Source organism: Canis lupus, chromosome 7 (assembly GCF_011100685.1).
Source record: "Canis lupus familiaris isolate Mischka breed German Shepherd chromosome 7, alternate assembly UU_Cfam_GSD_1.0, whole genome shotgun sequence".
Taxonomy (NCBI): domain Eukaryota; kingdom Metazoa; phylum Chordata; class Mammalia; order Carnivora; family Canidae; genus Canis; species Canis lupus.
Window position 1 is genome coordinate 69,543,885 of NC_049228.1, and position 17,036 is coordinate 69,560,920.

General features: G+C 35.5%; 1 protein-coding gene across 8 annotated transcripts in view; it reads left to right on the forward strand.

Annotated features, from left to right (window-relative positions):
- The window catches only part of SMCHD1 (structural maintenance of chromosomes flexible hinge domain containing 1), a 146,299-nt gene that overhangs the window by 123,046 nt on the left and 6,217 nt on the right, over positions 1-17,036 (forward strand). For 5 of the 8 annotated variants that reach the window (XR_005362604.1, XR_005362605.1, XM_038543713.1 and 2 more), the window contains exons 45-47: positions 712-883; positions 10,855-11,013; positions 11,312-11,426. Coding sequence is in view for 5 of the 8 variants with exons in the window: in XM_038543713.1 (XP_038399641.1) it covers positions 712-883; positions 10,855-11,013; positions 11,312-11,426 (446 nt within the window). In the remaining 3 variants the exon portion in view is untranslated. Of the gene's footprint in view, positions 1-711; positions 884-10,854; positions 11,014-11,311; positions 11,427-11,557; positions 11,594-12,856; positions 12,945-17,036 lie in introns of those variants that run through there. The other 3 variants (XR_005362603.1, XM_038543715.1, XM_038543716.1) reach the window with 3 other exon arrangements.

Below are 17,036 nucleotides of genomic sequence, written 5' to 3' on the forward strand. Positions count from 1 at the left end.
ACATTCTGAGTAGTCAAAAGATCTTACTTGAATTCCGCCTCTCTCATTTTACATTTTATTTTTGTCTATTTCCTAGGCCTTTTTTGAAAGACCATTCTTAGAGATCATGAAATACTAAATCCAATGTCTTTCTTTTATTGTCCGACTTCTCTGAAGCATCTAATTCTTCACTAACCCTTCCTACTTCGCACTCCATGACTTAGGCTTTACTACGTAATTCTAGTCATCCCAACTCTGACATTACTAGCTCTTTTTCTTCCCATAGTTGAGATCATGGTATTATCTCTAAAGATTAAGCCTGTGCTTTTCTGTATTCTTCAGTCTCATATCCTCTTTTTGCTCTCCCTTGGTCATCTGGAAAATTTGTATGTATCTAATAGAAGGAAACTGAGGTAGTGATGCTGTGCTTTTCAGATCATGGCTCTCTGGCTTCTCTCTTCCTTCTTATTATCAATTAAGCCGTCAGTTTGACTGTTTCCATTTGCATTGTCGCTATTCCAGTGTAGGTTGACACAAGAAGTAATTAATTCATCTGGCCTGCCTCTAGGTTGTTACACCCAGTTCATCTTATATTTCACTAGCTTATTTTGTGAAAATACTACTGTGATCATGTCATTACTAATCTTAGAACCCATAGTGATTTGCTCATTCTTAAAACAATTGAGATACATTTTATAGGCTCACTAATTAATATTCATTTGCTTACAATAGGTTGTTAAAATTACACACTGTCCTACACTGCTCACCAGAGATGGAGATCGCATTCGAAGTAACGGAAAGTTTGGGGGTCTTCAGAATAAAGCTCCTCCAATGGATAAACTTCGGGGAATGGTATTTGGAGCTCCAATACCAAAACAGTGCCTGGTCTTAGGGGAACAAATAGGTAGGTTGAATAAGTACTTAAATAACAATTTCTCATTTGATTTCAATCCTTTGGGGCTTATGTATTTCAATCCTTTCATGTTTTTCTAACATGAAAAATTAACCAGTAAAAATACGAATACAATGTTTTTATCAACTACTTTTTTATGTCAGGTAGTTTTGAATTATATAGAAGGTAGGTGACTAGATTACAACTAAGAACTTTAATTTTAGGGTGTATGACACGTGACCTCCCTCCCCAGTTTCCCTTCTGCAGGCCTTTCCCCTTTACAAGAGGTCGGTCCCCTGCAGGCTGTTTGCTCTTTTATATAGTTATAATATGCTTGGGTATCTACTTTTGTAGCAAGAAAGTCATTGTCATTATTAGCTTTAAAAATGTTTTTGACTACTCTAAACACCTCTTAGAAGCAGAATCATATACGGTTATTTGTCCTTTTGTGACTGGCTTATTTCACTTAGCATAGTGGCTCCCAGATGCATCTGTGTCGTAGCATGTGTCAGAATTTCCTTTCTTTTTAGGCTGAATAATATTCTCCTGTATCCATATACTTCATTTTCTTGTTAACTTTTATTAAAGCATTATATGCACATAGAAAAGTATACACTTGGTAAACACATAGCTTGATAGATTTTCACAAAATGAGCACTGCTCCTGTATTAAGGAATAGAATATGATAGATCCCACAGAAAGTCTCTTGTGCACTCTTCTGTCACTGCCCAATCCCCTCTCAAAAGGATAACAACTTCCTTGACTTAAACAGTATGTCTGTTTTCATAACTTACGTAAATGGAATCATGCAATACATACTTTTTTGCGTATCTGACTTTGTTCATTCAATGTATGTATGTTAGTTATTCATTTTCATGGCCAGATAATATTCCATCGTATAAATATACTGTAGTTTATTTCTTTATTCTGTTGTTAAGGAACTTGGATAGTGTTCAGCCTGTGATTATTACCTCAGCCACCAGCAATATTAATATTTAAGTAATAGCTGGGAAAGATGGTGAGAAGAAGGTTGTTTTGTATTCTTTTATGATATGATCAGTCAGGTACAGCTGAAAGAGGAGATCCAGGAGAGGCTCAAGAAAACCATGTGTAGTATACTCACAAGTCTTAGAGACAGGAGGCATACCATACCACTCAGGACCATAGGGAAAAACACAAGTATGGTGAGGAGACAGAAGACCAGAGCAAGGAGAGTGCTTAGGCTACAGCCTTTATTGAGGTTTCCATAGGAAAAACAAGGCATGGCAGGGCAAACAGCTTGGGATCAACTACTATGAATAATTTCAATGGGCTTTGGGCTGTAGATCTGATCTCTAGGCAAGGGATGATGATTAAGGCAAAGGAATACTGCTGCTTGGGGTGCACAAGCCAAATAGAAGAGGTTTGGCTCTAGATTGGTTAGTTTGCATGCTAATTGGCCAGCCCCATAAGGGGCAGTCTTTACCCAGTCAGAAAGGTTTTTTTAAGATGCTAAAGCATCATAATACACAGAAAATTAAAATCATATATGATACCAAGGCTGATGCTTCTGTTTATGATGGCAATGCATGCAAAAATCTCTGTAGACAGTAAGTGAACATCTACACAAACTGATTTTAAAAAAATCAAAAAACAATTCAGCAGGACTAGTGAATCAATATAAAAAGCCTCAACTCATGTCACTCTAGCACTAACAGCTCATGGCAGTGGTTCCCAAGCCAAAAAGAATTATCTGTGGAACTTTAAAAATGCTCAGCTGTCATACTGACAATTTTCAGTTTACCTGGGCTTCTGAATGTTAGTATAACAGTGTGAAGCATCATCTGTAGATCTTTGGAAATGAAACATTTAATTAAAGATTTTGTGGGTTATCAAATATGTAAAGTTAACAGATAATGCAAGGGTTTCAAAAATACAACAGTTACATATCTTTCTTGGTAAATATCTTCAAAAATACACTACACATACCAACTAATGATTCAGCATTAAGAATTCAAATATTAGGGGCACCTGGGTGTCTTCAGTCGGTTGAGTGTTAACTCTTAATATCTGCTCAGGTCATGATCTTAGGGTCCTGAGATTGAGCCCCCCTCAGTGGGGCTCTGCACGTAGCAGGCAGTCTGATTGGGGTTCTTTTCCTCTGATCCTCCCCCAGCATGTGCGTATGCTCTATTTCAAATAATTAATAAATCTTTTTTAAAAACTCTCAAATATTAATTTAAAAAAAATCAAATGAGATTATTCAAGATTATTGGTATATATAAAATATTTCTGGTTGTAAGTCAATAGCAAACAGCCCTGACCACTTTAAGCATGATGGGAACGTACTGGCAAGAAATTGGAAGAAATCACAGATTCAAAGGAGATTGGAAACCGCCAAGATAAAATCAAGGATGACTCTGTGGCATTCAGCAACCTTGAATTCCTTGTACCTAGACCTCAGTTTGCATTTTGTAACATGACTCAGACTTTGCACTCCTAGGCAAGGGAAATTCCTTCTCAATCAGCTAGCCATAGTAAAGTGCAGATAGACAAGAACTTTGAGAAACCTCTTTCTTGTATATCGTGGGATTATTAGAGAAAAAGCAATTTATCACCACAAAAATTGTCTACTACTAGCACAATTAAAAGCAAAGTGTCTTCTAAGTAATTATCCCTATACGGTGTTTTGCATTACAGTATTTGATACGAGATATGAGCAAATAAAATCAGCATAAAACAAAAAATAAGTATGTACATGTTATAAAATAAGATGATTAAAAAATAAGATCTCGAGTAACATGTAAATACATGATTTTTTTTCATTAAAAAGCAAAGACACTTTGATTTTTAAAAATCTGGTCCTGGGATATATAAAAATTCTGTCATTTGTCATTTGTTGGGTGCTTAATATATGTCAGAAAGTATAGTAAAGTTAGATGAAGTGAATAAAAAGAGAACTTTGTGGCAATTTAAGTAAGTGACCTACACAGTCCACATGATTAGTAAACTATAAAACAGGAATATCTTCTGTAAAGGCTGTGTCTCTCTATGACACTCCTTTATGTTCTTTACAAGGAATCTCCTAAACAAAATATAAATTAAAATAATTAACAAAAATGTCATGTAAATATTAAATAGAAGAAATCACCAGTAACAAGTATTAATCCCAAAGCTGACCTCAAGGCAAAGGCACTAGAAGTGCAAAGATAAATTCATTTTGATGAAAGGATGTATTCCACACTGCAGGTACAAAACTAAATAAACTTGATGCAAAAAATACAGAACCTAAATTTTTAAACTAGTAATAATAGAAACATTGTTTTGAGGAACAATTTTTCTGTGATAGGTTATTGGTCAAATACGCAATGAATTACCACGTCTAATAAGTATTACCAGTACTTTCTTCGGTATTTATAGAGTATGTCACAAAAATTGGTCATGAGGGAACCCTGGGTGGCGCAGCGGTTTAGCGCCTGCCTTTGGCCCAGGGCGCGATCCTGGAGTCCCGGGATTGAGTCCCACGTCAGGCTCCCGGTGCATGGAGCCTGCTTCTCCCTCTGCCTATGTCTCTGCCTCTCTCTCTCTCTCTCTGTGTGTGACTATCATAAATAAATAAAAAATTTAAAAAAAAATTGGTCATGATTTCAGAGAATCAAATTGCTACTCAGCTATAATGAGACTATAAATTTTAAAAAGCAAATCTTATATAGGAGGCATTTTGTAGAATAATGTATTAGAACTTTAAAAGTAATTATTCCTTTCATCCCAAAGTAACTACCCCAAATAGTGGACATTTAGAAAAAAATATTTCATCAAAAAAGAAAAAGCTTAAGTGAGCATTACAAATCAGACTTAGACAAGACAGCTGAGATCAAATATCAAATCTATAAGCTGAATGCTTTTATTATTAAATGAGAAAGCAAATTAACTAAGCATTCAAGTCAAATGATGGGAAAAATATATTTCAAGAAACAAGTACAGCCAAATGAATTAGAAGAAGAAAAAACCTTGTACTGAATATGCAATTCCTAGAGATGGTCTTTAGGCAGGAACAAATACAAGAAGAATGTTGGCTCAGAGGATCTATTTAGACATAGAGAAATCTAATTTCTTAGGTTTCTATAACATTTTAAATACATTTAGCATCTCTAAATAAAATGGACTAAATTATAGAAAATTGCAGATGAACAAAATTGCTTCAAATAAGGCAGAAAACTTACATAGACCATTACCTGAGAAAGTGTTCAAACAGTTCATCCTTAAAGTTTTATAAGTAAATGTTTAATATATACTGTTGTATAATATAAATATGAATAATATCCACATCATCTTATGAAATTAATAACAAACCTATTTCCAAAAATAGAGAAAAAGAAAACTAGGAATGCCTGGGTGGCTCAGTGGTTGAACGTCTGCTTTTGGTTCAGGGCATGATCCCGGAGTCCTGGGATTGAGTACTGCATCAGGCTCTCCGCAGGGAGCCTGTGTCTGCCTTTGCCTATGTCTCTGCCTCTCTTTCTGTGTCTTTCATGAATAAGTAAATAAAATCCTTAAAAAAAATTTTTTTTGATATTAACCACTCTTCAGCTATGTTCAGGAAGTTCTTAGTACAGTTAAATAGAAATGAGTTTAATATTGAAAGGAACAGTTTAATGGCTTTACATACAATGATTTTGGCCGAGATGTATCTGTGCATGACTAGCTTCTTTGCTTCTGGTCCGTACCCTAGTGTTCTGCCTTCAGAAGAGCTTCCTTGATGACTCTACCTGAAATTAGAAGAGCTTTTTGATACAGAAATACTAAAAGAAATGAGGAAAGAAAATATAGTTAATTTTTATAGTTAATTTTTTTAAGTTTGCATAAAATTTTAAAGCACTGTGAGGAAAACAGGCAAATGACAAACTGGGGAAAAATTGCAACATATGGTAGACATAGGTGTTATAGCCCTACTATTTAAAGCAACCTTTAAAAATCAAGAAAAAAGTTTATGGAAAAATAGGTGACATAAATAAGCAGTTGTCAGTGGAATAATAATAGTTAATATTTGAAGGCTTACTTATGTATTAGATACTTTTTAAGCTTGTCACTGGAATGATTTCATTTACTACTGCTCTCCTCATTTGATAGATGAGGATGTTGAGGCTTGATCAAAGGTTAGAGAACTTCCCCAAGTTTAGAACAATATACGTATTCAGCACGGCAAAGTGGAAGAGTAGAAAGAAAATTGTTTTATTTCTGGATTAGATAAGGTAATTTTCTTCTCCATTATCCTTTTCTATATTTTTTCCAGATCTGACCGAACAGTGTATTTATAATCAGAAAGGTTCTAATTGCTTTTAATACTCACATTCTTTGAACCGTAATTGATCTTCTGAGGAATATGCTTAAATAAACCATCTGACATACACACAAGACTTTTTTCTTCAACTCAGATGAATATTTGAGAATAGCACTTTTTTTCAAACTAAACATAAGAAATGTCAAGTGCTTTAGTTGAATTTAGAATCTGGGAAATGCCTATTAAAATGTTAAAAGGAAAGTGGTTAGAACATATAAATGCAAATATCATATATGTTAAAAATAAAACCTGCAAATTTTGTAGAATGAAAAACGGGAAGAAAGTAAGTTGATAGACCTACTGATTTTTTTCCTAACCTTCCTTTTCTATATTACTCCAAGTTTTTTATAGAGATCTTATAAGTAGAAATACTTCTTAAAAAAATTAAAATAACTCTGGATATTGCAGAAGCCAAGATATGAAAGAAAAAGTTATTAATAGCAACTGAAGAAAAATCCTTTTAAAATAGCCAATGATTAAAAAAAAAAAGCCAATGATTAGTTAATATATAATTTATAAATGTGACATTAACACTTTTATTATGTCCATTTATTTCAAATATGTATTATATGTGTGGCCAGTTTAGAGATTATTATAGCATACCTAATTTATTCTACTTCTCAGTTATTACTCTCCATTTATTTTGTTGTTACTGTTTTTTTTTTAAGATTTTATTTATTTATTCATGATAGACAGAAAGAAAGGCAGAGACACAGGCAGAGGGAGAAGCAGGCTTCACGCAGGGAACCCAACGCGGGACTCGATCCCGGGACTCCAGGATCGCGACCTGGGCCAAAGGCAGGTGCTAAACTGCTGAGCCACCCCCCCAGGGATCCCCTGTTGTTACTGTTTTAAGTAAAGCCACTCTTGATGTTTTTAGATGTAGTGACCAAGATTATTTAAGTGCTGTAGTATTCAGGGCAAGGATATTTTGTTTTGTTCTATTATGGAAATAAATAGAGCAGTAACAATGAGCTCCCATGGACCTACCATCTAGGCACTCGTATTTCATTCATAATCTTCTTGTCTCACAACTTGCCTCTCACCACCTCTCCCCATGTGGATTATTTTGGAACAAATCAGAGGTTCTACTGTATTTTCTCATTTTTTCTTAGTCATAAGGGCTTACCATGTTTTTGCTGAATAAAATTCTTAGAATCATGTAGGGCATAAATGTTTGAAGAGATCTAAATATTTAGTAAAGTCTGCATTCCCATCTAACTTCTTGAATCTTCTATTAGTAGAAAAGTTGCTTCTGCCTTCTAAGCAAACCTTGAATACTTGACTAATACCAGCCCTTCAGCTGTACTTTCAATTCCTTTATATTATTTTTGGTAGCTTTGCATAGGAGGTCATTCATCAGGATACATTGAAATAATCTGTATTTTCTTGAATATGTATCCTACAGAAGTTAATGCATTGTATTTTGAGCTTTATATGAATTAATTTTTTAAAGTATTTTTCTATTTTCATAGGAAAAAAACATGTTTTTTCCCCTTATAAGGTAATTGAAATTTTTAGGCAACATATAAGACCTTAAAAATCATTTATAGCCGAAACTAAATGTGAATTTTGAATTTTTGTCTTTGGCAAAATTTTGTTAAATGCATTAGGAAAGACTTTTATAGACACCATGATAAACAGAAGTTCCATTTCATGTACAAAAAATTCAGGGTTGATAAGGCATATTAAATTAAGCTGCTAAGGGGTACCTGGCTGGCTCAGTTGGTGGATGCAAGTCTTGATCATGGGGTTGTGAATTTGAGCCCCATGTTGGGCATAGAGATTACTTTTTTTTTTTTTTAAAGCTGTTACTGTCTATCTTCCACATAAAATATGAATCTACTGTTAGTGCTGCATTTAATGGGAAATATTTAACATTCCATCTTATAAAATACAGGACCACTGTCAATTAAAGTGCTTGAATATACTAATTTCTTGGGTTTTTAAAGTTTGGAAGAACCTCATAACTAACTTATTAGGAATAGGATATCAGACTCTTGACTAGAGAGAACAAATTCATGGTTCCCAAGTGGAAAGGGAGGGGCGGGAGATGGGTTAGTTAAATAGGTGATAGGGATTAAGGAGGGCATTTGGGATGATCACCTGGTGTTTTCTGTAAGTGTTGTATTACTATATTGTACACCCAAAACTAGTATTACACTGTATGTTACATAGAATTTAAATAAAAACTTTTTGGGACACCTGGGTGGCTCAGCGGTTTAGTGTCTGCCTTTGGCCCAGGGCGTGATCCTGGGATCCCGGGATCAAGTCCCACATTAGGCTACCTGCATGGAGCCTGCTTCTTCTTCTGCCTATGTCTCTGCCTCTCATGAATAAATAAATGAAATCCTTTTTAAAAAATAAATTAAAACATTTTTTAAAAAAAGAAATAGAATATCAAGCCCTAATGGCCTGAAGTTTTGTGTATTGTCTTCTGAAGAAGGACAGCATCACTGATAAACAAGTCTGACATAATTTTGTAACACATTCACATACTAAATAAGTATTGTTTTGCAGTATTTTACTGTGTGAAAACTGTACTTTACAATGTAAAGAATAACCTATGTAAAGTAAGAAAACATTATATTACTTTGAAATTAGAAGTACCACATCAGACTAGAAAACCAGTCATTTTGCCACATACCTTTAAAAGTTATCAAAAGGTCATAAAGAATTATGGATCGTAAAGACCTTGCCCTTGCTCGGTTACATATAGAATTTGTATATAAATATATGAATATATTCATGAGCATACACGGGTATATGTGAGTGTGTATTTGCCTGCTCATCAGAATGCTAGTTGTTCTCTTTTCCATACACTGTTCTTGACCTTAAGGTGTAGAATATTTCATCTTCTATCTCATGTCATATCTAATATACTCAGACTCTTAAAAATTTTTTTATAGTTTTAAGTGTAAACTAGTGTGCATGTTAAATATTTGAATTTTGAATGTCCATTCCCATGCATATTAATCATTGTGACCAGAGTGTCAAGAGGCCAGATAGTAAAATTTGAGGCCTTGTGAGCCAAGAGGCAAAATTGAGGGTGTTATGGAGGGTATTTATATAACCATTTAGAATGTGACCATTTAAAACTGTATAAAGCATTCTTGTCTGTTGACTGTAATTTGCTGACCCCTAAATTAGAGTACAGTCCCAGTATTTAATATTTAGTGTCTAGTAAATCATACAGGCAAAAAATAGTCTCAAACCTGAATATTATGGGACACCTGGGTGGCTCAGTGGTTGGGCGTCTGCCTTTGGCTCTCGGCGTGATCTCAGGATTGGTGATCGAGTCCCACATCGGGCTCCTTGCAGGGAGCCTGCTTCTCCCTCTGCCAATGTCTCTGCCTCTCTCTGTGTGTCTCTCATGAATAAATAAATAAAATCTTAAAAAAAAACAAACCTGAATATTGTGAGGTACCTGGGTGGCTCACTCCATTGAGTGTCTGCCTTCAGCTCAGGTCATGATCCCAGGGTCCTGGGATTGAGCTCCACATCAGGCTCTCTGCTCAGCGGGGAGTCTGCTTCTCCCTCTCCTCCTCCCCCCAGCCTGTGCACGCTCTCGTGCTCTCTCTCTGCCAAATAAAATCTTTTTAAAAGAAAAAGAAAAAACCTGAATATTGGAATGCCTGGATGGCTCAGCGGTTGAGCGTCTGCCTGCAGCTCAGGGCATGATCCTGGGATCTGGGATCAGGTCCCACATCAGGCTCCTTGCAGGAAGTCTGCTTCTCTCTCTTCCTGTGTGTGTGTGTGTCTCTCTCTCTCTTTCTCTCTGTCTCTGACTCTCAGGAATAAATAAATAAAATCTCTTTTAAAAATAAATAAACCTGAATACTGCAATACATTTTTAGACATAGTAATTTATAGAAAGTTTTTTGAAAATTAAGTATTTTATCAAGAGTGCATTTCTGAAAGCTTTAATAAGGTAATGGTCATATCTTTTGGAAGTATTGATTTTCTAGTAGTACTATACGTATTTAAAAAAATTTTTTTAAGTAATCTCTACACCCAGCATAGGTCAAACTCATGACCCAAGATCAAGAGTGGCACATTCCACCAACTGAGCTGAGCCAGGCACCTCTAGCGTTTCTATATTTGATGCATATGCCACCCCCCTCAACTTGTCTGTGTGGAATTAGATTGAATAATGACTATCAAAACATTAACTGTGAGAGAGTGATCCAGTTCACAGAGTACTTTTACATAGAAAACTCTTTCCTGACACAAATTTATTAAAGTCAAGCAATTGAAAATTAAAATTTAACGAGCTCTAGTTTTGTGCAAGGGTCTAAACTGCATTTTTATTTCATTTGTATACATTGAACAAAGTCTTGAGGCTTTAAAAATGGTTCCCAAATGTTACTATAATACAATACCTAGTGTTGCTAATTCTTCTTTCTTCAAACACTGACTTGATACGGTATCAGTTCTTTTTTTTTTTTTTTAAGATTTTATTCATTTATTCATGAGAGACAGAGAGAGGCAGAGATACAGGCTGAGGGAGAAGCAGGCTCCATGCAGGGAGCCTGACGTGGGACTCGATCCTGGGTCTCCAGGATCACACCCTGGGCTGAAGGCGGCACTAAACCGCTGAGATACCCAGGACTACCACCCCAGTATCAGTTCTTTTAATCAGATGTCTTTGGTTTCTTTGCAGATCTTCTCCAACAGTATCGTACTGCTGTGAACAAGTCGAACAGTGTGATCGAGGACCTTAACCGTCAGTTAGAGTACCTTCACACTCCTGATATGAAGAAGAAAAAACAAGAACTTGATGAACAAGAAAAGAATCTGAAACTGATCGAGCAAAAACTAGGTTGGTGCTTGCTTTTTGTTACCTGTACTTTCTCTGTATGAGGGCGGATATTTATATTAGAGTTTAACTCCAAGAAGAATGTGAATGACGCATAACCTAAGTCAACACTCTTATCCTCCAAGTCATCTGATAAATGCTTATAAGGTTTTCTCTTACCAGAAATAGTAGGAAGCATTCTCAGTATGATTAATTCTTTTTCTTTTTTTTTTTTTTTGATTAATTCTTTTTCTATAAATTAAGATACTATAATAATCCCAGTCTTTTAAAAGTTCATTTTCTGCATTTTCTATCTTTACAGGTATGACTCCCACACGGAAGTGTAATGACTCATTGCGCCATCCAGCAAAGGTTGAAATGACAGATTGTCCAATTCCTCCTAAAAGAATGAGAAGAGAAGCTTCAAGACAAAATAGGTGAGTTTATTGTGACCTCTGAGTTATCATTGGTTAGTTTATCAAAGCTTTTAAGTCATACTTGAAAATCAGCATGGGGGGCGCCTGTGTGGCTCGGTCAGTTGAGAGTCTGATTCTTGATTTCTACTCAGGATATAATCTCAGGTTCATGGGATCAAGCCACCAAGTCCGGCTCTATGCTGACTGTGGAGCCTGCTTGGGATTCTCTCCTCCTTCTCCCTCTGTCCTTCCCCATTCATGTGCTCTCTGTCTCTGTCTCTCTGTCTCTGTCTCAAAAATAATTCTAATAATAAACTTCTTAAAAAAATAAAAACCAGGATGAATTTATTCCTGATTTCTTCTTTGAGCCAGAATTAGGGGTTTTGTCTGATTTGAAAAGACTAAGTGATAAATAATGAAGATAAGACATAATTATTATATTTTCCTAGGATACTCCAGTTTTCTAAATGATTTTTACTAATTATTTGGAAATGTTTCTAGTTTATGTTTTGTTTAAAATCAGTGTCAAGATTTAAATTGCTTTTCTGTTGTTTGGCTTACCTTGTAAATACACTACATTCTGCTTTATAAGATCAGCAGTTTGCTGAGTTAGAATATACAAAACCAGTTGTATATTATTAATTTTTAAAATGCATATAAATGGTTGGTTTAGAAAATCAGATACCATTTAGATAGCACACCGAAAATCCCAGCAAAGCTACCTGCAACCTAACTCAATGGTAAGACAACTGTCCTTTTTAGATTAGATATTAGGCCATCCTTTGGAGGATAGCATGATACTGGGATTTCTTGTACATTATTTCAAAAGGTTTAAATATGGACTCTGCCTGAATAAGTGTCTCATTGACTATAGAGGAGTTTCTTTGAGACTTTAACAGTCAGAATTGGTATTCCATGCCCTATCCATCTACATATTCTACATTTATTCAGTTATTGTTTGAATGCTTATTTTGTGCTATCTGTTGCTGATGAGTAAAAGTAGCATAGTTCTTGCTCCCTCATGGAGCTCTACAGTCTTGTGCAGAAGGATAGTTCCAAAAAGTAAACATTTTCCTGTGTATGGAGTAATGTTAAGTTCTATGAAAGAAAAAAGGATGAAATGATATAAAATGATGGGGAAACTATGTTGGTTGTCAGGAAAGATGCATTTTAGAGAAAGGATGAGAAGCTGCCAGCCATATAGGAATTAGTTTCAGTAAACAGAAAATAATGAACGTTCTGAGAAAGTAGCAAGTATTGTATGTTTGTGGAACTGAAAAGATGTTTGTGTGGCTGAGGCATGGGAAGGGGAAGAAGCAAGAGTGTTTGGAGAGGTAGGCAGAAGCCAGGTTATCTGCACTCCCAAAAGAGAGAAATTTGTGTTGCTAAAAATTGTGAGAGAAAATTCCTTATCTCACTGATATCTCTTGAGTACCTAATATTGTGTCCAGATGGGGGCAAGTGTCTTGGAATTGCTGCCTTTGAATTATGGAAGAGAGATGAAATGATAATGAGATTATGAGAGAAGTGTTTCCACATGTGAGTATGTGAATGATGTATATTTATTATGAGCACGCAATATATATATAGGAATTATTAAGCTGACTGCTGAAAGTGTGTTGGGGTAGTACAGCACCAGAAGAATATTTGTAATTGGTTTAAACACAACAGTTTTTACAAATCATAAGTTCAAAATGATGCAAGAGAATCTTCACTGATGATCACTGGCAATTGCTAGGGCACCAACTCATTATTGTAAAAATTGATATATCCATATAGTAAAGACATTCTTTTTTTTTTTTTTTAAGATTTATTTATTTTAAATAGAGACTGTGTGGGGGCAGGCAGAAGAAGAGGGAAAGACTCTTAAGCAGACTCCACGCTGAGCGGGGAGCCTGATGTGGGTCTCAATCTCACAGCCCTAAGATTATAACCTGAAGTGACTGAAACCAAGAGTCAGACACTTAACCAACTGCACCACACAGCTGCCCTTTTTCTGTTTTTTTTTTTTTTTTAAAGACATGGTCTTACTTAAATGAACTGTTTTCAGAGTAACCAAATAGTTGAAGTTGTGTGTGTGTGTGTGTGTGTGTGTAAGCATAAGGGTAGTATTTAATGATTCATCAGTTGCATATAATACCCAGTGCTTATTACATCATGTGCCCTCCTTAATGCCCATCACCCAGTTACCCCATCCCCCTTCCCCCCTCCAGCAACCCTCAGTTTGTTCCCGTAGTTAACACTCTTATGGTTTGTCTCCCTTTTGCTATATTTATCTTATTTTTCCTTGAAGAAAGTTATTTATAGAAGTTCTTCTTTAAAAGGCACGATAATAAATAAATTAATTAATTAATTAAATTTTAAAAAATAAAAATAAATAAAAGGCACGATAAAATTGTGACATGATTTTGCCACCCCTAATAAAATAATAGATTTAGGCAATAATAATCAATAGATACTCAAGTGATTAAGTAAAAAGTTGATGGGGAAACTTAGTAATGGAAAGATCAGATTGATACACATGAATCCACTGATTGATCTTAGCAACACTAAAAGTAGGACATTTACTATTATGTGATTGAGTAGGAAATAACCTGAATCCAGTGAAGCTTCTAATTAGTGTTTCCTGAGGTTCTGCAGAAGAAGTAAGCAATCCAGAAAACTATTTTCCCCAAGATAGTGTGTAAATGGTAACCTCCTAGGTGCTTGGGAAGGAGGTTAATGCATTGCAAAGAATAGATACTGTAAGACATGAGAGCTTAAATCTCTTACAAATTAAGAACAGTTTGATTTAACTACAAGTATAGAGGAAAAAGGAAGTTAGAAACAAGTTAAATGATACCACCAAGAAGTATCAGCCAAATCCAGAATGTCTAGAATGGGACATTGTACAGGACAAATGACAGTTTTATTAATAAAATGGTTCCATAAAAGAAGGAAAGGAAGGATGAACTATTTGTTATAGAATAAAAGTGATTGAAAGGTATAAGAATCCAATGCAATGTGAAGTCCTTGTCTGGATCCACATTTGAATGTTTAAAATGACAACTTTGAAAAAACTTGAAGAAATTTTAGTATCACCTAGATATTAGCTACATTAAGAAATGTTGTGTATAACAACATTGTATATTTACATTAAAATAACTATATTATTAGAAATGTGTACTGAGGTATCAGTTAAATAACATGAAGTCTGGGGTATACTCTAGAATACTGCCAGGGACGCCTGGTTGCCTCAGTGGTTGAGTGTCTGCCTTCCACCCAGGGTGTGATCCTGGAGACCTGGAATCAAGTCCCACATCAGGCTTCCTGCATGGAGCCTGCTTCTCCCTCTGCCTGTGTCTCTGCCTCTCTCTGTGTCATAAATAAATAAATACATACGTACATACATACATACATACATACATACATACTAACTGCCTGCCAGGGGGAGTAAAAAATGATAGGATATCAAAACAAGATTGGGCAAAATATAAAACTATTGCAGCTTGAAATAGGAATTCAATATATTAATCCCTTTATTTTCATGTAGATTTACTATAATTTTTTGCAGGGTTATTTTGTTGTTGTTTATTTACTTAAGTAATCTCTATACCTAACATGGGGCTTGAACTTATGACCCCAAGATAAAGAATCACATACTCTTCTGACTGAGTCAGCCAGGCACCCCTCCTATAATTTTTAAAGACTATCCAGGTTTGTAACATCAGGGAGGAAATACCTACCAAGCAGTTCTAGACTAAAGTATATATTCTTGAAGCTGCCCTATATAGCCTCAGCATTGAATTAGCCCTAAACCTTGCAGTTACTACAATACACTACACATGTCACTAATTTGAATCCTAATTAAGATTTTGTAGCAATTCAGAGGTAGTATGGGCTAGAGTTGATTTTTTTTTATCATTATGTTGTTAGTAGTGATAGTATCATTTCCATTGAAGTCATACATGTAAATAAATCGAATGGTATATAAGATTTAGTGTTGTAATATGAGCCACATATGTAATTTAAAGTTTTCTAGAAGCCGGATGAAAAAGAAACAAAAAAAAGAAAAAAGAAAAACTGAGATTTATTTTAATAATTGATTTTTTTAACCCAGTATACAAAACATTATCATTGCAACATGTAAACAGTGTAAAACATTCTTGAGATACTTTAAATAATTTTTTCATACAAAGTCTTTGAAATTCAGAAGACAGCAAATCTTTAAGCACTAGTTACATGGCAAGTGCTCTGGAGCCACATGTGGCTGATGGATACCAAATTGGAGAGCACAGGTGCAAAAGAGAGCTTATGATGATGAAATCTTCTATCTTCTGCATTTTGATGAAATCTTCTATCCTCGCATCTTCACCCATCCATTCCCCAGAAGCAACCTTTGTTTTAATTATTTAATTTTAGTTATTCTGTTGCCTCCCTCTTTTTTTTTTTTTTAAGATTTTATTTATCTATTCATGAGAGACAGAGAGAGAGAGGCAGAGATACAGGCAGATGGAGAAGCAGGCTCCATGCAGGGAGCCCGACGTGGGACTTGATCCCAGGACCCCAGGATAACGCCTTGGCCTGAAGGCAGGTGCTAAACCGCTGAGCCACCCAGGGATCCCCATCTCCCTCTTTTTTATATACTCTATCCATCTTACCGCTTTAAGACAGCACAGGTCACCTGACCACTTGGTGTGGATGTCCATCATCCCTAGCCTACTTAATGACTTTCAGACTGAATTGTTTGGAAATGTTTTAGAACTTTCCTTCTGTCATTATATTATTTAGTTATAGTCTGTACTATAACCACAAGCAAATCCTCTATGCTTTTTTCAAAGATAGAAAGCTATAAAAATGCACACATTATTTTGGCTATGTAAATATTTAGTACTAGGCAGAGTTGTGTGCTAGGATTTTATTGACTTCTCGATAAAGTTTTAGGCCACCAATTAGGATTCCAAATATCAAGATCAAGTGAGTCTTCCATAGTATATCAGTTTTTTTAAACATGTTAAATTTTAACTCAGTTCCTATTTAGACTGTTTCTCGGATGTTAATTTTTCTGCACTTTCTAATTTCCTTTTTTTCCTTTCACTATTTACCTTTGTTTTTTTCTAAAGAATTTATTTGAGAGAGTGTGAGCATGAGTGGGAGAAGGGGTAGAGGAGGGAAGAGAAGGAGAGAGAAAATCTCTCAAGGCAGACTGTGCTGAGCATAGAGCCTGACATAGAGCTCAGTCTCACCCTGAGATCATGACCTGAGCCAAAATCAAGAGTTGATCAACCACCTGAGCCTCCCAGGTGCCCCGTTTCACTGTTTACCTTGACCACATATTCTTCCTCCTCCTCCTACAGTGACTAGTAACTATATATATATGTAGATCTCATGGGTCTTCTTTGGCTACTCTTGGGTTGAATCCACTGTTTCTTGGATTCCTTGTGTTTCTCTCATAACTTTCTTAGGAAAAGTGTATACAAAAAAACTTGGGAGTCCTTGTGTGTCTGATAATGCCATCGCTCTGCCTTCACATTTTTTTTTTAATTGTATTTATTTATTTGAGAGAGTGCACAAGGAGAGGGGCAGAGGAGGAGAGAGAAAGAAAGAGAATCCCAAGCAGACTATACACCAAGTATGGAGCTTGACATGGGG